General features: G+C 45.3%; 1 protein-coding gene across 3 annotated transcripts; it reads left to right on the forward strand.

Annotated features, from left to right (window-relative positions):
• The first annotated feature begins 433 nt into the window (after positions 1-433).
• On the forward strand, positions 434-26790 carry LOC108666722 (presenilin-1). Of its 3 annotated transcripts, XM_047879821.1 has the most exons (14): positions 434-634; positions 1778-1918; positions 2766-2908; positions 3263-3404; positions 3888-3955; positions 21908-21984; positions 22344-22462; positions 22508-22532; positions 22748-22846; positions 23297-23363; positions 24415-24463; positions 24907-25153; positions 25702-25814; positions 25964-26790. In XM_047879821.1, exons 1-14 carry the CDS (start codon positions 530-532, stop codon positions 26117-26119), a joined length of 1551 nt encoding a protein of 516 aa, XP_047735777.1. In that variant the 5' UTR covers positions 434-529; the 3' UTR covers positions 26120-26790. The 3 variants fall into 3 exon arrangements, with proteins under 3 accessions (XP_047735777.1, XP_047735770.1, XP_018009126.1); XM_047879814.1 differs by having other exon boundaries at positions 22344-22532; XM_018153637.2 differs by lacking the exon at positions 22508-22532 and having other exon boundaries at positions 22344-22487.

A 26790-nucleotide genomic window follows, 5' to 3' on the forward strand; every position in this document is an offset into this window, starting at 1 on the left:
ACTTTATATTTATCTGAAACTGAGGACAGGGATTCATTGACTTGGTGTGTGAGAGATTAAGACACCATCTGTCCAGAGAACTTATCTTGATACAGGGTGGTTCTACACAAGTATACATGCATACTTTTTAGCTTCTGGGCATTATCTGGTTATACATGCATATTTGTTAGCTTCTGGGGGTACAAATGGTTAGCTTCTGGGGGTACCTTTAAAAGGTTTCCAGCCCATTTATATGCTTCGTACCTCCATTCACTGGGTTCTTGTCCTTGTGACATATATGCTGAGGTAGGCTCTCACAGTGGACTCATAGCTAACTAGTAGGTCTGCTGGTAAACACATCAGGATTTGTATCCATAAACTACTCTCAGACCTAATTGAAAAAAGTCATGTAAAGTTTGCAATTTTAATATGTATGTTTCCTTGTATGTTTCAGAAAGTTAGATTCTAATTGAAATTGTATACCTGATTAAAAATATCTAAATTGTGGAGTGTGAATTGGCTGCTAGCCAACTTCTACTGCCCCTCAAACATGGATGGTCATGTTAGCATTGAAGATCACTCAGTAGAAGATGGCAGTAGAACAAGAAATTCAGGAGCTGCTAAAGAACCTCGAGCTACAAATCCTTCAGATAATGTAAGAACAGCACATTTATTACCAGCTGATGACATTACGCTCAAGACTCAATTGAGATATTTTGTTCATAGTTGAAGTGGAAATTCAATTATATGTTAAATTAAAAATTTGTGTGTTAAATTAAAATTTTGTACATTTCTATTCAATTTATCTGTTTAGTATATGTCATACTTTGTAGCTTGAAAATATATAAATGCTCACGCAAAAAAGTACTAGTTTTGCACCTATAGATTTGTTTTGAATGACCTGATTATTTTTGAACTGCAAGCCAATCCTTGAGTATAAAATTGATTAATTTTAAAGCATTCTCATTTACCTCTAATCCAATACACATGTATTTTACATTTATTTTTATGAATATTGCAATACCGGTATATGTATATACCGTACCGTATATCCTTGATTCTGCTTCTATCTAGATTTTACTCTTACATTAGAAGAAAGAGACAGTGCCTGCCAAAGCAACTGGATTCAAAATGAAAATTTGCAAAGCATGAATTCCAACATCACTTAGTGGGAAAATGATGTTGCGCAATATTTTGGTTTAGGTGTAAATTAGTGAAATTATTCTGTTCAAATTATTATTTGATTAGGAAATTTATAAACAAATTACAAAATATTTTAAATTTTATAAAATCAGATGATTTTTTTGGTTATACCAAGTACTTTGAAACCAAGTGATATTCCTAATAATTATTTTAAGCAATTAAGTAAAATCGATGTAAATATGTTTGTGACTTAAAAGATTCTGTTTTCAACTAGTTGACAAAAAAGCACTCCTATGTTATTTGATGGTTAACTCCATACCAGTTTTCACCAACATTATGAGGCTCGATCAACCATTTCATTGATTGGTGTTAATGGTTGTGTCAACAGAATTTAGAAAGCTTCCAACAAAATTCCATTAAAGATTCTTGATAAATATTGCCTCAGGCGACATAACAAACTCAGACTAACATGTTTATCTGCTTTGGAATCAGGGTGAAACCTAGCATATACAATTGTTTTATGTTATTCTTATTGGCATCACTCCAAGTGAGGGTAGACGATAGATCACACATACAGATTTAATAACAAATCATTCATGAAGTCCATGTAAATATCAAAGAAAAATGACCTCTAGTTTACATATTGTGCCTGCAGGACCCAAGTACCCCGATGGCAGCTGAGGGGGCTGGTGGCCCCACCCCTCAACCCCCACCTGGTCGCCGTCCCCTCACCGAGGAGGAGAGGGCAGCCAGGCTTGAGCAGCGCAGGCAGAGGGATCGGGAGCACATGGAGCGAGTGAGAGCTTTGGCTCACAAAATGACACGTTTTTAATATATTCCTAGCTTCCATTGTTTCTGTCTTCTGTCTTTTGTTGCATTTTCTCTCTTAGGTGGGTAATTCTATTCTTCTGTGTACACCACAATTTTTCTATATTATGGATGAAGACTGATCTGAATGCATTCATACAATACATGTATGAACATATGCACTGCAAGATCCCCACCAAGCTTATTTTGACCACAATTCTTGTGTGTTTGTGTGCTCAAGCATCTGTGATAACGAGCCATCTGGCAACTTTCTATTCCTTACGTTGGAGTTTATCCACTGTAAAGAAAAATCTTCTCTAAAAAATCTGGCAAATATGACCATTAAACTTCCTGCCAATCATAATTCCTTAAATATTTATAATTACAATTCATAGTAAGCAATACTCATCTGCTTTTCAGCTGCACACTGAGCAACTAGTTGATTTATCTGCTTGGCTCCTGTTGCTCGCTCAAACATTGCCGGACAATAAACTTTCAAACCCTTTAAAAGAATGATTGTGATTCACAGAAACAAATGGGCAAGCATCATAAGAACAAAAATGGCTGGATACTAGCATCTATTTTACTTTAATTACCTGATTTATCCTATTTATATTGGTAAGCATAAGAAGGCTTAGTAAGCTATGCAATCCTATTGTTGATTGCCAATGGTGATGCCTCTACCCTTCTGTGTCTGGCAGAACTAAGCACCATTCTGAAGATTGCAACTGGTTTATTATATTACTGTTTAATTTCACTGTAATGCGTCATGCAGGAGTAAATTATATTAGAGTTTAATTTTGCTGCAATATGTTATGGAAATAAATGTTGTGCAGCAACTGGAGGAGGAGGAGGAGCTGGTGCTCAAGTACGGGGCCCAGCACGTCATCAAGCTCTTCATCCCCGTGTCGCTGTGCATGCTGGTCGTTGTTGCTACTGTTGCTTCCGTTACATTCTACTCAGAGAAGGGCATCTACTTGTTAGTACTTTATAGTCTACCTGATCGTCCTGATGGTACTATGTAGTCTACCTGGCAGAAGTGTATACATCTACTTAGAGTCAGGAGTGGCAGGTTCAATAATATAATAGATATGTTTTGTATATATCTACATACGGTATATCGCAGTCATTACACATTGGGCTTCTAATACTGTAATGCAGGAGCCATTGTTCCGTAAAGCCACTTTAAGAGGATTATTTTGGTTGTGGGTTGTTGTGTATGCCATGAACAGTGGAGTAGGGCTAGGACGTCAGACACTATCCTCCAGGCCTTCTTTTTTTGAGGCTTGGAGGGCTCGAGACATGCAGGGTACAAGTGTCTCCCGCTGTGCAGATTGTACACGCCGTTCCACGAGACGTCAGACAGCGTTGCGAAGAACGTAATGGGGGCGTTCGTGAACGCCTTCATCATCCTGGCGCTGGTGGTGGTGCTTACCTTCTTCCTCATCCTGCTCTACAAGTTCCGGTGCTACAAGGTGACGCTATATCCTCTTAAGTCATAACTGTAATGACGTAACTCCTTAGCCATAACTAAAATACCATAATTCCTTCAGCCTTAACCTTAATAGAACAATCTTTTGAGACATAACCATAAAACCATAACTCCCGCAACCGTAACACTAAGCACTCGCGTCTATGACCATATAAGCAACTTGCATGTTGTTGGGCATCATAGATGGTACTTCTACTACATGGGTTTTGCTGTGTGAGCTTCTAAGAAGTTTTATGTATAGGTGTATGAATTTGTATGTATAGGCATATGAAATTCAGCCCATTGATGATATGGCCAAATTAGTGAACATCCTTTCAATGCTCTAGTTAGTAGCCCTTGTGGCGAGACGTGTAGCTCCTGTGCTTTGGCCAACATATACAAGCTTTATGTCTATAGGCAGCCATTTACAAGCTCTATGGCTATAGGCAGCCATAGACACGCCATTAAGAGAATAACTCGTGAGCAGATCATCCACGGGTGGCTCATCATCTCTTCGCTGCTGCTGCTCTTCTTCTTCACGCTGCTCTACCTCATGTGAGTCATGCTGCACGCTGCTCTACCTCATGTGAGTCATGCTGCACGCTGCTCTACCTCATGGGAGTCATGCTGCATGCTGCTCTACCTCATGTGAGTCATGCTGCACGCTGCTCTACCTCATGTGAGTCATGCTGCACGCTGCTCTACCTCATGTGAGTCATGCTGCACGCTGCTCTACCTCATGTGAGTCATGCTGCACGCTGCTCTACCTCATGTGAGTCATGCTGCACGCTGCTCTACCTCCTCAAAGTAACGTAACCAAGATGTGCTCAAAGTAACGTAACCAAGAGTGAAAATGGCAACCAAATTTGCTAAAGAAGCGGTCTGTAGGTTAATCGTAAATGATCATTCACAACTTGCAACAAACGTCACGAGCCTTCTAGATAAATTCCCGTCGCTAACTCAGCCAAGAAATAATGCCCAACATAGGAAGACAGCGGAGAACAAAGTATATCATCACATTGATACTGGTAGTGCGCCACCGACCTATTCAAAGGTCCATCCACTCAGTAAAGAGAAGTTTGACGCCGCGCATAAGGAATTTCAGGATCTGCTTATAGCAGGTATCATAAGGCCTTCCAACTCTGCATGGTCCTCTCCTTTGCACATGGTTCCCAAAAAGAAACCAGGCCAGTGGAGACCATCTGGCAGTTACAGAGCATTAAATGCCATTAGCAAAAGCGATAGATATCCTATTCCGCAACATCCAGAGTCTGACAAACTAACTATATGGCAACGCAATATTTTCCAAAATTTATCTAGTAAGAGCCTACCATCAAATTAAAATGCACCCCAACGATATTGAGAAAACTGCCGTAGCTACACCTTTCGGACTATTCGAATATATTTACAGTATATGCCTTTCGGTCTGAAGAACGCCGGAGCGACTTTCCAGCGTTACATGGACAACCTTTTCAGAAACTGCACCAACTGCTTCACCTACCTCGATGACATCCTTATATTTTCTAAAGATGAACAAACGCATTATAAAGACTCGGAGAACGTCCTCAACATTCTTCACGAAAACGACTTGAAAATATCGATCGAAAAGTGCTCCTTCTTTCAAGACCAGATTGATTTTCTCGGCTAAAACATCAGACAAGAAGGGATCAAACCGACCACCAGTAAAATCAGAGAAATCCTCGATTTTCCAGTTCCGAAGGATTCGAAAGCGCTTCGCCGCTTCCTCGGAATGGTTGGATTTTACACAAAACTTCTACCTAACTTTGCCAAAATTGTACTTCCACTGACTGTAATCTTGAAGGCAAATCCTAAAACCACTGCTTTACAGCTGTCTGAGAATGACTTGATAGCTTTTAAGAAAATTAAATCCGAATTAGCAAGCATCGAGACAGTCGTCCACCCTTCGGCGAACGTCAACGAATATCATCTCGCATCCGACAGTTCTGGGGCCATACTTTCAAAACTCGCTCGTAACGTAAGAGTATACGCTATTTTCTTGTCTATGATTGGTAGATTTTGCTTGAAAGGCCATCACTGATTGGCTGATGAACTTACGATCTCTCAACTTTTTTTGAAAGTATAGGCCCCGGTTTTGCCGTTGGAGCTGCTCTCCACGAAATACGTAACGGAAACCCTATTCCCATAGGATTTTCTCCAAGAAGTTATCTTCCGCTCAGCAAAAGTACGCAACATTTGACTGAGAATTACGTAACCAAGATGTACTCAAAGTAACGTAACCAAGATGTGCTCAAAGTAACGTAACCAAGATGTAGTGTAGTCCGTGTCGAAGACCGTGAAGTTTGCCTTGCCTGTCAGCGCTGTGGACGGGGAGACGAGACTGTAAGGGACTGGTGTATCAGTGCAGGCAGCGAACTATCAAGTCAGTGACTGATTCAGTCAGTGGAGTACGTTGGCTGACTTCGCATGTCGCCTGACACTGACTAAAATGCCTGTCGCAGGCTTTCGTGCAAAATATTTTCGTATTCTGAATTAATATTCCGTATTCTAAATATTTTCGCGATGAAAATAATATGATATTCTGAAATTGGTAACTTGGTCTTCTAGTAAAGTCTCACCCCGAACACAAACACGGTAACTGTCGAGGCTTCGTGCACAGCCGTCCGTCGTAGGAATAACACTGCCAGGCGATATACGTTATACTAGAGGTCGTCGGGTGTAAAACGCAGGACAAACGCTAAAAACAACCCGCAATTAAACTTGAGATGGCTTTCGCCTTAGTTCTGTTACGTATAAATAGTTACGTATTTGCAACTCCGTCAGCCATTCAGTGACATCTTATAAGGTTAAACCCATCATTAAAGATGAGTAATCATTAGTGGTAATTAGACCGCTAAGTTTACTTGAGCAAGTTTGTATAGAACAGCCCAGGGTGTTCCGTTAATAATACATCAGCCATGTCGGGGTATCGCTCATGAGGCCTCGTCGGTAGTGCGTGCAATAAAAGCTACGTTGAAAGCACGACAATCGTTCGAGTCAAACACGTCATAGCGCTCAGTCAGTGGGTCACCCTCGTCAATTAGGTTGCACTTCTGCGGTACGTTAAAATTTCCTCAGCTAGGATACTACAGACGACGACGTGTTCCTGTGCACAATTCCTGATGGTCCGCATCACTACCAGCGGCAAGAAGCAGGCAACATCATCTGGCATCAGCTGGCCCTACAGAGGGCAATGAACGGTAGTGATGGACTGGCCTCCTGGCCCTCGGCCGACTTGCCTGCCAGAAGAGAGGCCTCCAGTGTAGCCAGGGACTACTACGTCCGAAACACTTGGGCTATCAATGGTCAGTGGGCTGCAGTGGGTTAAACAGACATTGTGGGTTGATTACTCACAGGTGGGCCAGCGGATCCTCATCCTGGCAGGGACCTCAGGGTTGGGGATGTCGAGGGTGGCGGTGACAAGGTGCTGGTGGTCGAGGCTGACGGCGTCCAGCAGCCACAGCTGCCGCGTCTCTGTGATGGCCAGACGCTCGTCCGCCAGACGTGTTACGTTCCATACGGAGCACGTATTGCGCGTGTCGAACTGGTACACGACGTACCACACGCCCAGTACCTGCGGGTACAGCGTGTAAAAGCAAGACATACCAATAACTGATGTAAACATACACAAACCCGACCACTACCATACCAAAGACAGCTTTAGGCCCCATGTGTAGATGGGGACGGGGTCGCGACCATGCTGGTGCACCGCCTTAGTCATCCCGCGGCTGGAGGGCGGCATTGGAAAATAACATCTGCCCCTCCCACACCTCAGGGACACCTTCATCCTTCACAAAACCCCAAGACAACCCACACACCCGAGGACTCACCCCTACGCCTACGGACACCACACACCCCGGAATTCACTCCTACACCTTCGGACATCACACTCCCCGGAACTCACTCCCACACCTTCGGACATCACACACCCCGGGACACCTCACCCCTGCACCTACAGACACCACACCCCCCCGGAACTCACCCCTGCACCTACAGACACCACACACCCCAGGACTCACTCCTACTCCCCATACACTCCCCAAGACACCCACCTTATCAATGGCCAGGTTCGGGAAGGGCTCGACTTCAGGGCAGGTCCTCCCCAGGTGCACCGTGTGGCTGCCTGCCAACCCCACGCCCAGCAAGCACAGCCTGGCATCATGAACGCTTATTACACTTATTATTACACTTATTACACTCTTGGTACAGCTTACAGTGCAGCTTACAGTACAGCTAGCTTGCGGCACAGCTTACGGCTCAGCTTACATTTCAGCTTACATTTCAAATTACAGTACAGCTTACAGTGCCACCACAGCATGCGTGTGATAGGAGTGAGTTACGCGCTGCGTGTGGCAGGAGTGAGTCACGCGCTGCGTGTGGCAGGAGTGAGTCACGCGCTGCGTGTGGCGGGAGTGAGTCACGCGCTGCGTGTGGCGGGAGTGAGTCAGCACCAGCTGTCCCAGCACCAGCTGTCCCAGCACCAGCTGTCCCTGCACCAGCTGTCCCAGCACCAGCAGTGTTGCGTAGCGCTGCTATAGTATCGGCAGGAAGTGTGGGTTGCCGCAGCTCTGCGCATGCTCTGGAGAACACTTGTTGTGGCCTTGCCACCGCCATCTAAAGTCTAGACCCACCATCAATGTTCAGGCTTTTTATTAATACGCAAGTATATCATACGGAGTATAATTGACCAGACAAAGTGAAAAAGAATGTCGAAGAACGCGCCATCGAATCGCTAGTATCGAATGCCTTCGAGATAAGTTGTGTCTGACCGGTGTATGCAGGGTGGTTTGTTATGAAGTTCCGTCTGTAGTAATTGTTTTGACCACAACTTTTCCCCGCCTACCAGTTGCGCAAACTCCATCTCTGTTTCTTAATATGAACGATAACGGAAAACGTGAAGTAAGTTCAACTCTTACTTTGATATTCCAGGACAATTTTTGCTGTCCTGCAGCGAACACAAAAAGAGTTGTCATTATGAAAAACTTCCTTCCTGTGTTTATCAAGATTATTAATATATAACAGTTAACAATATTTACTCATAAAATACGATCTCGCCCTAGTTTGATAATTTTGAAATTTTCAATCGAAAACGAAATTCACAAGTCATGCGCATCGTAAGATGATCAATATGATTTATTTTTCAATGCAGTAGACACAAGCTCAATTTGGTTTTGCTTTGAAATTTCGGAAATGCGAAGATTTCTTGTATTGCATCATATTTACGAAAACAAAAAATTGCTTAAAATAATTTAATTTGGCCTCGTCTAATTCAGGCTGGTATCTAGGATGCAGTTCAACTGCCCAAAAGTCGCCTCTCCGTCGCACCAATTCAATGTGAAATCTTCGGTCAAAGTGCGAACTTCCTTAGCTCGAAAAAATGCCTTCCAAATCCAACATCAACGAGAAAGTTTGCCCAAAGCACGGCGGCAGCGAACGGCAGAAGAGCAAGCCGTCGACTACAGCTTCTTCCACTTTCGAGAACTCGTCCAAAAGCTCGTCTAGCAGCGCGACAAATCACAGCACTAGAAGTCAAACGTCCTCAAGTTCAAATTCGAGCAGAAGCTCCAAGGATTCATCAAATGGATCTACCAGAAATGTTAATGAAGGCAAGAGTGTCGACAGTACTTCGAGCTCGAGCACGTCGTGCGACATCACGGAAACAGGGAGCAATGTGTCTCAACTGACCATCGATACCTCGAGCTAAGATATCGAAAGTACTTCTTCAAGATCCGAGTCTTGTGGTGTTTGCGGTGGACTCAATAGACGGCCTTGCTGTGACGAAGACACCAGAATAAGCAAAGCTAAATTGTTTAATGTTGAGCTGCGCCAAACGATCTGCGAAATCCAGGAGCAAGTAAATGAAATTGAGGAGCAGCGGCAATTGAAAATAGAGCAACAACAACGACTTTCTTTGGATTACGGCAATATGACCAAAAAACTCGCGGCGAATCAGCAGAAATTGCTGTCGGCTACAGATAGAAGACGATGTCTTGAAGAGAAAAACTCTAAGCTCGAAAAAGACGTTATCAGTGCGAGGAAAGCGGTCAAAGATGCCCAGTGCGACCTGGCTAACGCCGTGAAGGAGATTGAGGAGCTTAAGAATCAGCTCCACAAGATCGGCAAAATGTTCACGTAAAACTACGATAAGCTGAAGTGCGAGATTGACGAGGTTCGCTGCCAGTTTCCGGCGTTGAAAAAGCGCATAGCTGCGCTCGAGGCTGAGGCTGACCAAGCTTTGAAACGATTAGAAAAGTAACAGAAAAGGCACGACGACGAACTGCAAACTTTAGCTAAACTTCAGGAGCAATTGAAGGCCATTGAGGAGGAAAAATAATGCGTCAGCGAGAAAATTTCAAAGCTCTCGGAGGAGATTGAGAAGAAGAAAGCAATGATGCGGGAGATCCGAAAAGCCAGGGAAGCTGGAGAGAAACTTTTGTGTGACGTGCGACGTTAAACTGAAGAACATCGAGAACAAGTCGAGGTGCTGGCGACCAGCCTTGAAGGCAAGCGAGACATTCTCGAGTTTTTGTCTTGTGAGGTGGAAAGACTTCGATCGGACAGTAAAAACCTGATGCAAACCGTAGCTGCCAAAACCGAACAAGCCGATCGACTGCAGTGCATCTTGTCGGAGCGCTAAAGAGAAGAGGACCAGGCCGTGCAGCAGCTGCAGCGCCTGCAGCAAACGCTGCAACAAATGCAGCAGTAGTGTCTTTCCAAGCCTGAGACCAGTGCTGCCTCATCAGAGTCCACTACTTGCACTGGATCAAGCCAGTGATGAGAGACTGTGTTATCAAACAACGTTAAGCGACACGATGTGATTTGATAAGATGAGATGTAAGACGATGTGATGTAATACGATGTGAAAGTAGAAAGTGTGATGTGATGAGATTACCGTTTACGATCTCTAATATTTTGTCATTATTTTCTTGCAAGTAAAAAAATTGAACGTGGATGAAATTAAAATGTAAAGTTTTTACTGATTTTTTGTATCCCAAAATGATTTGCAAGATTCGCAACCATCAGTCGCCTTTTGTCTTTTGAGGAAAATTTATAGCCACACTGTAGGATAATGATAATTATATTAGCAAAGACTCAGATGATAGGAAGAGGATGGATATTATATTATGCGCATCAGGTGCCGCGTAATAAATGTGACTCAACAGGTCCTGTGCTGCAGGTTCTTAACAAACAGGATAGTAAAAAGTAACAGCGGAGTTAGGGTTACGGAGAACTTACGGTCACCGTACACTTGCTTAAAGAGCTCTCAGGATACGACCATAGCTGCGGAAACGTGGCGGTGTCTAAAAGGCCTTGAGATAAGTGGGCGGGCGAGGGGGGAGGTGGGAGGGTTAGGCTATTTCAGGTCTTGAGGACAACACCAGCAGGTCTTGAGGACAACACCAGCAGGTCTTGAGGACAACACCAGCAGGTCTTGTGGACAACACCAGCAGCACCGCAGTAGGCAGGCGTCAGGCGGCTCTACACCTGCGCTCGGTGAAGCCGTGAAGGCACCACTCGTTGAGCCATTTAATGTGTTAATGCACCGCTGTTCATTTCGTTATGACTCACCGGATATTGTTTATCAACTCTTAGCTTGCTTGAGTCGTGCACCGTGCACATACCTGTTTATATTATATGTGTGCACGTTATATAAATTACATTATAATAGTTCATTAGGTGGCTTCTTGCGTACAGCATAGCTGGGCAAAAACAGAGCAGCAGCGGCGGGCGCAGCCAATGCCATCGATAGCTTTCAGCGTACATTCGATTGACTACATCGATTTAGTAATTAGAAACTAATGAAAATTTGAAACAAATCGAAGATTCTATGGTCGTCTATTGATTCATAGTGAAAGCAACTCTAAAGGTACTTACAATGTTATTTTGAGCTCCATCGTAATAACTGTCAAGGGTCAGCCAGCTGATCAGGCAGGAAATGAGTTCAACGATAATTTTGCACTAGTACACTACACACCTACACCTTGCGAAAGCAGTTGCCGACTGACTGCGCGTTGCGTGTGCGGCTGTATTTATACGCACGCAAGAAGGATACGAATAAGCGGTTCGTGGGACGGAGAACATTTTAAGCAGAAAATGTCGCGTGCGTCGCAGACCTTGGACCGGTGACTGACTCACACTGCCAAACATAAGGCCAATTTATTTTCATCGGATAATGGCGGACATGTTACGACAGTTGCGGGCAGAATGACACAATGGATGGCATATCAAGGCAAAAGGAGGATAGTATACAACGGGTTATTTACAAGGGATAAATGTATGGAGTATGGTGTTCTGGTGCAATGCAGATTTTAATTACGATGATTATCTGACGGGGCTGGAAGGAAGTAGAAATTTACAAGCTATGTTAAAAAACTAATGTGGGTAAAATCTCGCAAAACAGCAGCAGTTGCACCTCCTACCACGATGTTTTCAAGACATATTCCATTTTTGCACAATTCTTGAGGTTTTAGTTTAGTTTTTATATAGATATGAAATGAGACGTCAACAGTAATCCAGTTTCTAGAAGCCTGGGAGTAAATTCTGACGTCAGAGACTGTAAGCCAACCACAGAATAGCTAGAGGAGAGACGTCATAAAAACTGGCCAATCAGACGCGACGTAACGTCAGATTTAGGAGAACAATAATATTAATGCCCTGTGACGATTCTCATTACCCAAAGCAGCTCTTGTCACAGCAATAATCCAGTTAGTGTTCGAATTTTGTACTTAAATTTGGTATTAACATAACATAGTGATGTCGGCGCTGAAGAGTAGGCCTGATGTGGCCTGTTGCCGATTCTTGTACTTTTCATGACTTGTTCACAGATGATCTAAAATCGTGTCATTTGACCGGATCTTTTCAGGACTGACGATAGTTTGAAATAGCTACTAGACTTTCATCAAATTCGATGTGGTGCTAGGCATTTCAAGTCTGAACATACGTATTGCACAATATGGCTGTATTAAATCTAGATTGTCTATATTAAGGACCACTGAAGTCGACAAAAAAAAAAGACTTTTTAGGATAGTAGCTCTAATAAGTGGAACTAAACAGAGTCCCTTCGAGTTCTGAATTACGCAGTCGGTGTGTTTATTAAACTTCAACAGTTAATTAGAACTTGAAATATGCAAGGGAAGAATTTGAATGCTGCGCTCGTAGTCATCCACGAGCCTGACTTGTATACTTTGTGTGGTGGTGATGTGGCGGTGGTGGGGTGGTGGGGAGGAGCAGGAGGCGATGGCGTGGTGTGAAGAGGAGGCATTGTGGCGGTGATATGGAGGAGGCGATGTTGACCATGAGATCATGTATCTTACAGGACCTCATGTCCCTCACAGGACCTCATGTCCCTCACAGGACCTCATGTCCCTCACAGGACCTCATGTCCCTCACAGGACCTCATGTCCCTCACAGGACCTCATATTCTTCGATCAAATTTTGTTGTTCTAAGCTATGAAACATTTTATTTCACGACCGTACAAATGAGCTACAGCGTCATGTGTCAAATTGTTATTAATTGCAATGAAGTTATACATACCTTATTTTGTAGCGAACATTTCGACGTTATTATTTTTTAATAAATTGATCGATTCAGTCCCCAATTTCCTTCGGTGTGCAGTGACCTCCTATAGGAGCTTGACGGCAGCGCCCGCAGGAGCGACAGGAGCCAAGTAGGAGCGGTGCTCCATACGCGAGCCCCGTAAACAAATTTATTCCAACATCAAAAATTTCATCTTAAGAAAATTTAGAATTTTTGACGACATCGGATACACAAACGTCCTGTGTCCTAGGCACAGCGCTCCCTGTGTCCTAGGCACAGCCTCAAATTGCCGGAAACAAAACACGCTTACGAGATTCGTTTTATTTTCAGATACAAAATCCTGCCTGTCGAGTCTTACAAAATATATGTACACAAGTTGACTAGTATTTATGGGTAGGTATAAATCAGCCAATCTGGTCGCCAAGTACGAGGTGCAGTCAAGTTATAACCCCTCCGATGTTCTCTTTATAATTACTCACTCAAAACATGATACCATCATGACACATGACACCATCATGACACATGACACCATCATGACACATGACACCATCATGACACATGACACCATCATGACACATGACACCATCATGACACATGGCACCATCATGACACATGGCACCATCATGACACATGGCACCATCATGACACATGACTCATGACAACATCATGACACATTACACCATCATGACACATGACACCATCATGACACATGATACCAACATGCCACATATGTATGTTATGCATATTCTATAAGAAAACGTCATTTCGAAAAAACTTCATTTTGTAAGAAAATGCCATGATTTTTTAAAAAAGCTTCATTTTTTAACAAAACGTAGTAATTTTCGAAGAAAACGTCATTTTTGAAGAAAACATCGTCATTTTTAGGAGAAAACATCTTCATTCTTTTCAAAACATCTCAAATTGTGGCCGCTCCCTCGAGTGGTTGGGTGCAGAGCTGTCATCTCTTGCACACGTCTGCTAAGTGAGCTATTATCTTACAACAAACCCGGACATGTTTATGATATCAATTAAGAAAACAAACAGCGTAGGCGTTATAACTGGAATCCCCATCAGCCAATCGCGTCATTTAGTAGAGATAAAGTACGTAAATATAAAATAAGAGCAGGGACAATACAAGAATCATTTCCCAATCATAAAAATGAGTGAAGCAATATCTCTCCTGCGAGTGCTGCAGCCAATACACTGCACGTCTCGGAGCTAGAAACTCAGATGCTGAGTAACGTAACCAAGATGTGCTCAAAGTAACGTAATCACGTACACATGTACATTTATGTTATGTTATATACACAATTTTATATAACATATAACATTTATGTTATATACACAAATACAATTATTAAAACTAACTTACACAGCAGCTGTACAGCGGCCACATACACAGCAGCTGCACAGCGGCCACGTACACAGCAGCTGCACAGCGGCCACGTACACAGCAGCTGTACAGCGGCCACGCACACAGCAGCTGTACAGCGGTCACGTACACAGCAGCTGTACAGCGGTCACGTACACAGCAGCTGTACAGGGGCCACGTACACAGCAGCTGTACAGCGGCCACGCACACAGCAGCTGTACAGCGGTCACGAACACAGCAGCNGGAGCTATTTTGGGTAGTTTCATGGGAAAAAATATAAGGGTCAAATGACACACGAAATCAGCGGCTGGCCAGGCCACCATTGGCTTACCCTGCTCAGTAGCTGGCCTGAGTTCTTATAGCGCGAGCGCGACTAGCCCCTGCCTGTAGTTGTGGCGCTGCATGTGCATTGTGCATGGGTACGAACTTATCAACACGCCAGCGTTTCAACGCTCTTGCATTGCGTGTACGTAGACATGCTTGCGTTGCGTTATCTACAACACGCTTGCATCGAGTGCGTGTTGCTCACACGAGAGTTGCGTGAGATTCAACACGCGTGCGATGCGTGTCTGTCAACGCGCTTGCTTTGCGTGCGCATAGAAAAACACTTCGGCATTATGTTATCTTCAACACGCTTACGTTACTTTCATGCCAATGGGGTTGCTACTAATGCTCGCCAACCCGCGTTTTCAGCAGCGCATGCGTGAACAGGGCTATCTTCAATACAGGATCTAACGCGGACATTTCGTTTCTGTTAACACGTATGCGATTTGCAAATATGTACAACAACACGCGTGCAGTACGTTTTCTTGAACACGCTTGTGTTACTTCTATGTCTACGTACATATGTGCGTCGCGTTCTAGCAACACGCACAAATTGCAATTAAAAGCAAGGCTTTAAAACTCACGCATTCCAGGGAAGACTGATAAACAACCCCCAAAATACTCCCTATTCTAAGGTGGGGTTACCCGCACCCCCTACCCCCCACTACCCCCGACGCTCTGCACCGGCTCTGGTGTCAAACTGTCAGTAGCTTAGTGCATTTCGTGGTGTTATGTGGCTAATTAGACATGCTTCCCGTTTCCATCGTGTACCCTTAGTGTGAACTGCGATGCAATCTAATAGAAAATAATGAAGTTTCTAACAGCTGAACAAGCTAATTTAGGAATCTTTAGAAACACAACTTCCTAAGTGTTTAATGTCCAGTGCCTCCTAAAGTGAAGGTCTTTGGCGGTTAGAACTTGGAACACACGACGACTTTCAAGAACACACCGTCGAGCTTCGAGATTTATGCTGAAATTTTTAACTTTGGGGTATAATGACACGAACGTGTTATTTCAGCTGTTCGTGTTATTATACTCGAGGTTATAATTTCTGATCCATCGGCCAAGACATCATCAGGATCGTTTGTGGGTGATGATCTGATCCCCCGTTTGTGGGGGAATCTGATGTCGTCAAGACATCAGATTCATCAAGTCGGTTAACTTCGAGTTGAGTAGTGGCATCTGGCAACCTTACCAACTGGTCAGCGGAGAGCTTGCTGCTGAAGACGTGTTACAACAGGGTTTACAGAGCAAATTTGTAAGGTAACTAAGTTGCACGGTTCCGTTATTGTGAACTCTATTCGAAGTGAAATCAAACTATTGTATTTGCACGTGTGTATTTCGTGAGTTTTAGGTACACAGGATAGGAAAAATTGCATTTCCGTGAATAATTTCAATAAAGAAATTAGGTACTTACCTGGAAACAGGAATTAGCTACCTATATTGAGAATTGAGTCTGCTATGTTGGAATAGTTAAAATTAAGCTCTGTAAATATAATAGGCTGTTTTTTGCTAATTCTGTATTTTAGGAGAATTTTAAGGACTGATTCAACTGATTATTGCGGGAGAATGCTTAACAGTATATGTGAATATTTGGTGCTCGTGAATATGAGAGAAGGTTCAATACTGGTTAAGGTGAGATAATATTTTGCTCAGCCGTACGTGGTAAATGTTTGGTATCGGCCCCTACTACCGCAACAGGTAGGAGTGTTTGGTACGGTTAAATAGGTTGAATGTTTCGTACATGGATGATGTGGGATAATATTGAGCAGTGTTGAATATTGGAGTATGTTGATATTTGAGTGATATTGCATACTGAAGAATGTTTTGTTTTGGGAAATGTGTGAGAATGCTGGCTGCTGGTGAATATTGAAAATTATTTTGCTCGGGCAATGTGCGAAGGGTCTTGCAATTCTGGAAAATATTAGAGAATGTTATGTGTAATTTGGAAAGTCGGGGTTGAAAGTTTTATTAACTGATATTATTCCCGTTTCAAACTCGTGTTTACTTGTCACTTGCTTCATTGTGCCGCGATGATACATGTCTAGTCTGCTCAACAACACCAACTGGTGCCACGGACAACACCAGCTGGTGCCACGGACAACACCAGCTGGTGCCACGGACAACACCAGCTGGTGCCACGGACTGACTGCACTGACAACACCAGCTGGTGCCACGGACAACACCAGCTGGTGCCACGGACAACACCAGTTGGTGCCATGGACAACACCAGCTGGTGCCACGGACTGACTGCACTGACAACACCAGCAGCACCACAGTGGGCAGGCGTCAGGCGGCTCTACACCTGCGCTCGGCGAAGCCGCGAGGGCACTACTCGAGTACTCGTTGAGCCATTCAATGTGTTAATGCACCGCTGTTCATTTCGCTATGACTCACCAGATATTGTTTATCAAGTCTTAGCTTGCTTGAGTCGTGCACCGTGCACATACATATATATATTAAATGTGTGCACATTATAATCTTCAATTATGCGGCTTCTTGCGTACAGCACAGCTGGGCAAACACAAAGCAGCAGCGGCGGGCGCAGCCATGCAATGCCATCGATAGCTTTCAGCGTACATTCGATTGACTATATCGATTTAGTAATTAGAAACTAATGAAAACTTTCAACAATCCGAAGATTCTATGGTCGTCTATTGATTCATAGTGAAAGAAACTCTAATGGTACTTACAATGTTATTTTGAGCTCCATCGTGATAACTGTCAAGGGTCAGCCAGCTGATCAGGAAATGAGTTTTACGATAACTTTGCACCAGTACACACGACACCTACACCTAGCGAAAGCAGTTGCCGACTGACTGCGCGTTGCGTGTGCGGCTGTATTTATACGCACGCAAGAAGGATACGAATAAGTGGTTCGTGGGACGGAGAACATTTTAAGCAGAAAATGTCGCGTGTTTCGCAGACCTTGGACCGGTGACTGACTCACACTGCCAAACATAAGGCCAATTTATTTTCATCGGATAATGGCGGACATATAACGACAGTTGCGGGCAGAATGACACAATGGATGACATATCAAGACAATAGGACAGTGTACAACGTGCTATTTACAAGGAATAAATGTATGATATTCTGGTGCAATGTAGATTTTAATAACGATGATTATCTGACGGGGCTGGAAGGAAGTAGAAATCTACAAGCTATGTTAACAAACTAATGTGGCTAAAATCTCGCAAAACAGCAGCAGTTGCACCTCCTACCACGAAAAAACGAGGGACGAATCCCCCGCCGGCGGCGCCGCCCAGGACGCAAGGTACCCCGGGCCAGGGCCCGGGGTGGGGTTGAGGTCGGGGAGTTTGGCCGTCGAAGGTCGCACGCTTCTTCCGACGGGTGCCGCCACTGCGCAGAGACACCCCGGTGAGAAGGGGCGCTCCACTCGAAGAAGCTCCCACATCCAGCGGCTGACGTCAGAGACTGTAAGCCAACCACAGAATAGGTGGAGACGTCATAAAAACTGTCCAATCAGACGCGACCTAACGTCAGATTTAGGAGAACAATAATATTAATGGCCTGTGACGATTCTCATTACCCAAAGTAGCTCTTGTCACAGCAATAATCCAGTTATTTTTCGTGATCCGGAGCCGCGAGAGTGAACCAACATGTATTTGTATGGTATTTTGTACTTAAATTTGGTATTAACATAACATAGTGATGTCGGCGCTAAAGAGTAGGCCTGTCGCCGATTCATTTAATTTTCGTGACTTGTTCACAGAAGATCTAAAATCATGTCATTTGACCGGATCTTTTCAGGACTGACGATAGTTTGAAGTAGCTACTAGACTTCCACCGGGTTCGATTTGGTGCTAGGCATTTCAATTCTGAATATGTGTATTGCCCAATATGGCTGTTTTAAATCTATATTATCTATATTAAGGATCACCGAAGCAAACAAGAAAGACTACTTAGGATAGCAGCTCTATACGTGGAACTAAACCGAGTCCTTCCGAGTTCTGAATCATTCAGTCGGTGCGTTAATTAAACTTCAGCAGCAAATTAGAACTTGAAATATGCAAGGGAAGATTTGAATGCTGCGCTCGTAGTCATCCACGAGCCTGACTTGTATAATTTGTGTGGTGGTGATGTGGCGGTGGTGATGTGGAGGGGCAGGAGGTAATGGCGTGGTGATGTATAGAGGAGGCGATGATGACAATGAACACATGTCCCTCACAGGACCTCATGTCCCTCACAGGACCTCATGTCCCTCACAGGACCCCATGTCCCTCACAGGACCCCATGTCCCTCACAGGACCCCATGTCCCTCACAGGACCTCATGTCCCTCACAGGACCCCATGTCCCTCAACACGTGACAGCACCCACCCTGTCCACGTGACAGCCCCCACCCTGTCCACGTGACAGCACCCACCCTGTCCACGTGACAGCACCCACCCTGTCCACTTGACAGCCCCCACCCTGTCCAGCACCCACGTGCAGAAGCCCCGCTCTGTCGCACTCCAGCGCCGCCATGTAGTTCGTGTAGTCCGTGTCGAAGACCGTGAAGTTTGCCTTGCCTGTCAGCGCTGTGGACGGGGAGACGAGACTGTAAGGGACTGGTGTATCAGTGCAGGCAGCGAACTATCAAGTCAGTGACTGATTCAGTCAGTGGAGTACGTTGGCTGACTTCGCATGTCGCCTGACACTGAGTGATAACGCCTGTCTCAGACTTCCGTGCAAAATATTTTCGTATTCTGAATTAATATTCCGTATTCTAAATATTTTCGCAATGAAAATAACATGATATTCTGTCATTGGTAACGTGGTCTTCTAGGAGAGTCTCACCCGGAACACCAACACGGCAACGGTCGAGGCAACGTGCACAGCCGTGCGTCGTAGGAATAAAACTGCCAGGCGATATACGTTATACTAGAGGTCGTAAGGTGTAACACGGAGGACAAACGCTAAAAACAACCCGCAATTAGACTTGAGATGGTTTTCAAGAGTAATCAGCCGCTATGGGTAATTAGACAGCTAAGTTTACTTGAGCAAGTTTGTATAGAACAGCCCAGGGTGTTCCGTTAATAATGCATCAGCCATGTCGGGGTATCGCTCGTCGGTAAGGCATGCATCAGAAGCTTGGTTGAAAGCACGACTATCGCTCGAGTCAAACACGTGCAGTCAGTCAGTGAGTCACCCTCGTCTATAAGGTTGCACTTCTGCGGTACGTTAAAATTTCCTCAGCTGAGATGCTAGAGACCTTCAAGAGACGACGACGTGTTCCTGAGCACAATCCCTGATCGTCCGCATCACTACCAGCGGTAAGAAGCAAGCAACAGCATCTGGCATCAACTGAGGGCATCAGCTGGCCCTACTGAGGGCAATGAACGGTAGTGATGGACTGGCCTCCTGGCCCTCTGCCGACTTGCCTGCAGGAACAGAGGCCTCCAGTGTAGCCTGGGACTACTACGTCCCAAACACTTGGGCTAGCAATGGTTAGTGGGTTGAATAGACATTGTGGGTTGGTTACTCACAGGTGGGCCAGCAGATCCTCATCCTGGCGGGGACCTCAGGGTTGGGGATGTCGAGGGTGGCAGTGACAAGGTGCTGGTGGTCGAGGCTGACGGCGTCCAGCAGCCACAACTGCCGCGTCTCTGTGATGGCCAGACGCTCGTCAGCCAGTCGTGTTACGTTCCATACGGAGCACATATTGCGCATGTCGAACTGGTACACGACGTACCACACGCCAGTACCTGCAGGTACAGCGTGTTAGGGAGCACGTGTTCCGCGTGTCGAACTGGTACACGACGTACCACACGTCCAGTACCTGCAGGTACAGCGTGTTAGGGAGCACGTGTTCCGCGTGTCGAACTGGTACACGACGTACCACACGCCCAGTACCTGCAGGTACAGCGTGTACAACCAAGACATACCAACAGGTGATGTAAACACACACAACCCGACCGCGACCACACCAAAGACAGCTTTAGGCCCCATGTGTACATGGGGACGAGGTCGCGACCATGCTGGTGCACCGCCTTGGTCATCCCGCGACTGGAGGGTGGCAGTGGAAAATTACATCTGCCCCTCCCACACCCCAGGGACACCACACACCCCAGGACACCACACTCCCTAGAACACCACACTCCCCAGGACACCACACTCCCTAGAACACCACACACCTCAGGACACCACACTCCCCAAGACACCACACTCCCTAGAACACCACACTCCCCAGGACACCACACTCCCTAGAACACCAAACACCTCAGGACACCACACTCCCCAGGACACCACACTCCCTAGAACATCACACTCCCCAGGACACCACACTCCCTAGACCACACACCTCAGGACACCACACTCCCCAAGACACCCACCTTATCAATGGCCAGGTTCGGGAAGGGCTCGACTTCTGGGCAGGTCCTCCCCAGGTGCACAGTGTGGCTGCCTGCCAGCCCCACGCACAGCAAGCACAGCCTGGCAACACCAACGCTCATTACACTCTTGGTACAGCTAACAGTGCAGCCTACATCCCCTCAACCACAGCATGCGTGTGGCGGGAGTGAATCACGCACAACATGTGCGTGACTCACCAAGTTTGTCAGTCGGCAGGTGAGGGGCGGGTTCATGCCCCAGAATTCAATGCAGCTTTAGCATGACAACGTAGTTATTAATGCCCGTATCACGTCACCAGCTGTCCCTGCACCAGCTGTCCCTGCACCAGCTGTCCCTGCACCAGCAGTCCCTGCACCAGCAGTCCCTGCACCAGCAGTCCCTGCACCAATGCTCTACCTCATGTGAGTCATGCTGCACGCTGCTCTACCTCATGTGAGTCATGCTGCACGCTGCTCTACCTCATGGGAGTCATGCTGCACGCTGCTCTACCTCATGTGAATCATGCTGCGGGCTGCACTGCTGGTTCTGGCCAGAATTTTATCACTCTAGCAGGACTGAATACCTAGCTTTGATTGAGCAGCAAATATGAAATGATGTACATATTATTAGTCTACACACGTGCGATTGATGACCAGAGAATTCGTTGGTTTATATTATCAGGGAGTGGAACTTTTCTTCAGATGACGGTCATGTGAGTCATGCTGCACGCTGCTCTACCGTCATCTGAAGAAAAGTTCCACTCCCTGATAATATAAACCAACGAATTCTCTGGTCATCAATCGCACGTGTGTAAATATATATATTCTGCTATCTTATACTAATATTATTAGTCATGTATTAATCAACATGTTTGAACATTGTATGTTTGAGGTTTAATAATTCATGTGTTTTGGCTGCCAGGGAGCTGCTCCGCGGCTACAACATCGGCTTGGACTGGATAACCGTGTCCCTCATCGTCTGGAACTTCGGGGTGATGGGTGAGGGAAGTGGGTGATGGGTTTGTGATGCAGGTGATGGTGAGTGCTGCAGGTGATGAGTGAGTGCTGCAGGTGATGGGTGAGTGCTGCAGGTGATGGGTGAGTGCTGCAGGTGATGGGTGAGTGCCGCAGGTGATGGGTGAGTTCCAATGTAGGGGTGCTGGTTTGAGTCCAGATGTGGTGTTCAGAAGTAAATATTTTTTTGTCGCGCTATTCATAGCAAGTTCAGTGCTCTGTATTGGTTAAATTTCGAAAGTGTAAAGCTTGGTTTATCATGAAGAAAATTCACTTTAAAGGCAATGAGGCGACTTTTTTTCTTAATATGTAATGGAAACTAGTGTTGATATTGTCTTGCGCAGGCATGGTGTGCATCCACTGGCAGGGACCGCTGCGCCTGCAGCAGGCGTACCTCATCTTCGTGGCGTCACTCATGTCACTCATGTTCATCAAGTATCTTCCTGAGTACACCGTGTGGGTGGTGCTGGCCGTCATCTCCGTGTGGGGTGAGTACACCGTGTGGGTGGTGCTGGCCGTCATCTCCGTGTGGGGTGAGTACACCGTGTGGGTGGTGCTGGCCGTGTGGGGTGAGTTAGTGAGTACGCTGTGTGGGGATCTTTGATGGTCGCGTTGCTGCAAGTGCCGGATGGTGGTTATGGAGGTGACGTTGCTGTTGATGGTTTTGGTGAGGTGTGAGTAAGGCTCAATTAATTACCTGTTATATGTGTGAGATATATTTTTATATTAATTATTTGTTGTCTCGCAGACCTGGTGGCGGTGCTGTGCCCCAAGGGGCCCCTGCGCATCCTGGTGGAGACGGCGCAGGAGCGCAACGAACCTATCTTCCCTGCACTCATCTACTCGTGTGAGTGGCCGTTGTGAGTGCTGCATGTGAATATCGTGAGTGCGCTTGTGAGTATCGTGAGTAGCACGTGTGAGAGTACGCTTGTGAGTGTCGTGAGTAGCCCGTGTGAGTATCGTGAGTAGCACGTGTGAGTGTCGTGAGTAGCACGTGTGAGTGTCGTGAGTAGCACGTGTGAGTGTCGTGAGTAGCACGTGTGAGTGCGCTTGTGAGTGTCGTGAGCAGCACGTGTGAGTGCGCTTGTGAGTGTCGTGAGTAGCACGTGTGAGTATCGTGAGTAGCACGTGTGAGTGTCGTGAGCAGCACGTGTGAGTGTCGTGAGCAGCACGTGTGCGTGTCGTGAGTGTTGTGAGTGGCACATGCAGACTACCTATACCTTCACAAGTGCCATGTGTAGCGGCCCTCGCACGTAACTCACGTGCTACGTGTTCTTATTTATTTTGTTTCGTGCAGCGAACATCTTGTACTCCAGCCTGACCATGGCAGAGTCATCCACCCCCTCCACCTCCACCACCGACAAGTGAGTCATGGTGGACAAGGAGGCCTCTTGAGTGTCAGGAGAAATCCTTCCTTAAAACAAACTTTAACAAACCCCGTTACCAACTCATACGCACCTTACCACACTCCTCAATACTCGTGTATTAGGTCATTTAAATATTCTCAATACAGTACAACCCCACCCTATTTGTGCATCAAATCGTTATGTTTAGTAGCTGCTTCATAAAGCAAGCCTATTTTTTCCATTAAAATTAATGGAGAAGACTCAGATCTGTGTCAGTGCCTCTCCAAAGTCACCTGTTATGTATTATATATCGTACTCCTAACTGGGTGAAAAATAATACTTTTTTGTTTTAAGGCGCCTTAAATGTCATCTCTCTGACCCAAGATAGTGCATATCTTATTTTTATCTCGGCTTTAATCCTTGGCCAACTCGACAACCCGCATGCCGAGCGCAGGTTTACTGGTCATGCCAATTGCCTGCCCTTAAGCAGTGCCCTGGGGTCGTAAATCATAACACATTTATTCCGACCGTTTGTAAGGTGCTTTGGTCGTGAGGCAGGACTTTCGTAATGCGAGGTTATACTGTATAATAGACACATTCTTACTCTCTTCAACGCCCCTTCTATCATGACCCTAATACACACCTTTGTACACCACTCAACACACTCTTTTACAGATACCCACTAGTGAAAATCTCACTTAATGCATCTCTGTGTACAATATACATCGTCCAACACAGTCCGTTGACACACTCCCCGCTGTACATCCATGAGTATTAATTGTTCATGGATTCTTTATTCTTATTCGTCAAAAACTTAACCCATTTATTGAAACAATGGTTAAAATATTATGTAAGGAAAGAGCTCCTAATCACTTATTTAGAACAATTATTGACTGAATTAATAAATATAATTGAATTTAATAAGTAGCTAAGTAACGCAAAGAAAGTTAGATCTAATCCTCTATTGTGTAACTTTGCGTTACTGAAACAATCATTGACGGAATTATTCGTTATGTTCAAGACTAAATAACTACGTACAGAAAATTGCATCTCATTCTCTGTTGTGCAGCGGCGGCAGCCACGACGGCGGCGAGGCTGTGGCCGACCCCCTGCAGCAGGTGGGGGCGTGGGTGACATCCGGGGGTGTGGGTGACATCCGGGGGCGTGGGTGACATCCGGAGGTGTGGGTGACATCCGGGGGGGCGGGTGACATCCGGGGGTGTGGGTGATATCCAGGATACGGTAGATTTTTTTCGCTGTGCTCTAAAATCTTTGTAAAAACTGCTAATTGTTCATCAGTCTATTACGCTTGTTTATATATTTTTAACTTGTTTCTTTGTGTTTTTTTAATAAATACTGCGTTCCAACCGACATTTGTGCTTCTAAATCAACAGCAAACAATGTGCGATAAAACACTGACACTGTCATTATCTGCTGACACTGTCATTATCTGCTGACACTGTCATTATCTGCTGACACTGTCATTATCTGCTGACACTGTCATTATCTGCTGACACTTATCATGAAGCAGTTGTTTATAAAGTTCCCTGTTCTACCCCAGGACCACCATGCCCCTGCTCCTGCTGGGGGCGTGGGCCGCCCCACCATCAGCACGGCCCCCAGCAGCAGCAGGAGGAGGCGCAGCAGCGAGGCTGAGGCAGGCTTCGGGCCCGAGTGGGAGGCGGGGAGGCAGCAGCGTGAGGCGGCGAGGCAGCGGCGGGTGGCGGAGCATGGGGAGGCGTCAGCTCCTGACGTGGCAGGAGGTGGCGGGGCACAGCAGCCCCAGGAGGAGGAGGATGAGGAGGAGCGTGAGTTATGCATGACAATAAAGTCGCCATAGCGCTTATGTCGCCACAGCACTTGAGTTGCTACTTTGATGAGGATTATTCCAATAGAAACTTTTATAAACCAAACTAAACCACAACTTTCTTGGCCGATCGCTACAGCTTTCGTTGTCATTGTGTCATAATCCAACCCTGTAGATCATAGTATTCGTGATGAGTAGTATACGATTTTATTAATACGAGTATTACACGATTTTATTAATACGAGTACCTATTATAAGATTTTATTAATACGAGTATTATACGATTTGATTAATACCGAGTATTAATACTGCTGAGTGGCCACTGCTAACACCAGTAGGTACTGAGTGGCGACTTATGCCTCGTTAGCTGCAGCTTGATTTCAGTAAAATTTACACTGCCTGCATTTTTATGACAATAAAGGAATTATTGTCATTTAATTGAATTCTTTTGCTTGATTTTGTCATCAAGCAGAATAAATATTGATAAAATTGTCTAAATTAGCGATGCGTATTTGAAGGCGGGATAAAAGGAAACTTAATCTCGTGCAGGCGGGGTGAAGCTGGGGCTCGGGGACTTCATCTTCTACTCGGTGCTGGTGGGGAAAGCTTCCTCCTACGGGGACTGGAACACCACAATAGCCTGCTTCATCGCCATACTCATTGTGAGTCGTGGGGAGTGTGGGGAGCCTGAGGAATGGGTGATGAGTGCCTGAGGAATGAAGAGTGAGTGCTGAATGCTTGGGGAGTGAGGAGTGCCGAGTGCCTGGGGAGTGAGATACGAGTGCTGACATAACCCCCCTCCCTCCTGCAGGGGCTGTGCCTCACGCTCATCATGCTGGCAATATTCAAGAAGGCGCTCCCCGCCCTCCCCATCTCCATCACATTCGGGCTCATCTTCTACTTCGCGACGTCCTACTTCGTCGTGCCCTTCGCTGAAAACCTCGCCAGCGAGCAGGTCTTCATCTGAGCTCAACAGCTGCGTCCTTTGTCCGCCTTCTTCGACTGCGTCGGCATCCTGAATTTTATTTTGTGTGTAAAAATTGCCGAAAACTGGGCATATTTTTTCGTCCTCTCCAAATGTAAATCATCTTATTTCCCTGTGTACCAAATAATATAGTGGTAAGTTATACTAAGTAACTAACTTATAAAGCTTATTAATTAATCCTGTTATCATTCAGTGGTTGTGTTGACATGCATAACGTTATTTATGCTTGCCGTTATTTATCCAAGACGTGTACCTTCATGGTTTATTAAGAGAATAGTCCTCCTAACGCAGGGATGTTGGAAATTGTAGTTTACGTTGCAATTCTTTAGCGTTGATCTCGACTAAGGAGCCTTGAAATCTCGAGTGAAAATTGAGGCAGTTCATTGATCCGCTGTGATCGCTTTGATTGCTGTTGTTGCATCGTATGAGGAAAAATGCAGTGATCTCAATTTTTATGTGCTATATTTACCAACTAATTTCCTTCATTTGTGTAAAATCGTCAGTCTTCATGCATGGATTCTCTAGTATTCCTCATTTGATGGTCTGAATTCTTTGATATGTTTGATAGACATTGACATTCCATAAGCCTTTTAATACTCTGAATAATGATATCGGAAATATGTAAGGTTTTAAAAAGTTTTATAGCCCATTTT

Source organism: Hyalella azteca, unplaced genomic scaffold (assembly GCF_000764305.2).
Source record: "Hyalella azteca isolate HAZT.00-mixed unplaced genomic scaffold, Hazt_2.0.2 contig422, whole genome shotgun sequence".
Taxonomy (NCBI): domain Eukaryota; kingdom Metazoa; phylum Arthropoda; class Malacostraca; order Amphipoda; family Hyalellidae; genus Hyalella; species Hyalella azteca.

Bases quoted from the DNA above. Each gene is read 5' to 3' on its own strand.
- LOC108666722 (XM_047879814.1), top strand. From the start codon at position 530: ATGGATGGTCATGTTAGCATTGAAGATCACTCAGTAGAAGATGGCAGT. The intron at 3,956-21,907 runs GTGAGTCATGCT...TTTGGCTGCCAG, and splicing joins TTCACGCTGCTCTACCTCAT to GGAGCTGCTCCGCGGCTACA. The intron at 23,364-24,414 runs GTGAGTCATGGT...TCTGTTGTGCAG, and splicing joins TCCACCTCCACCACCGACAA to CGGCGGCAGCCACGACGGCG.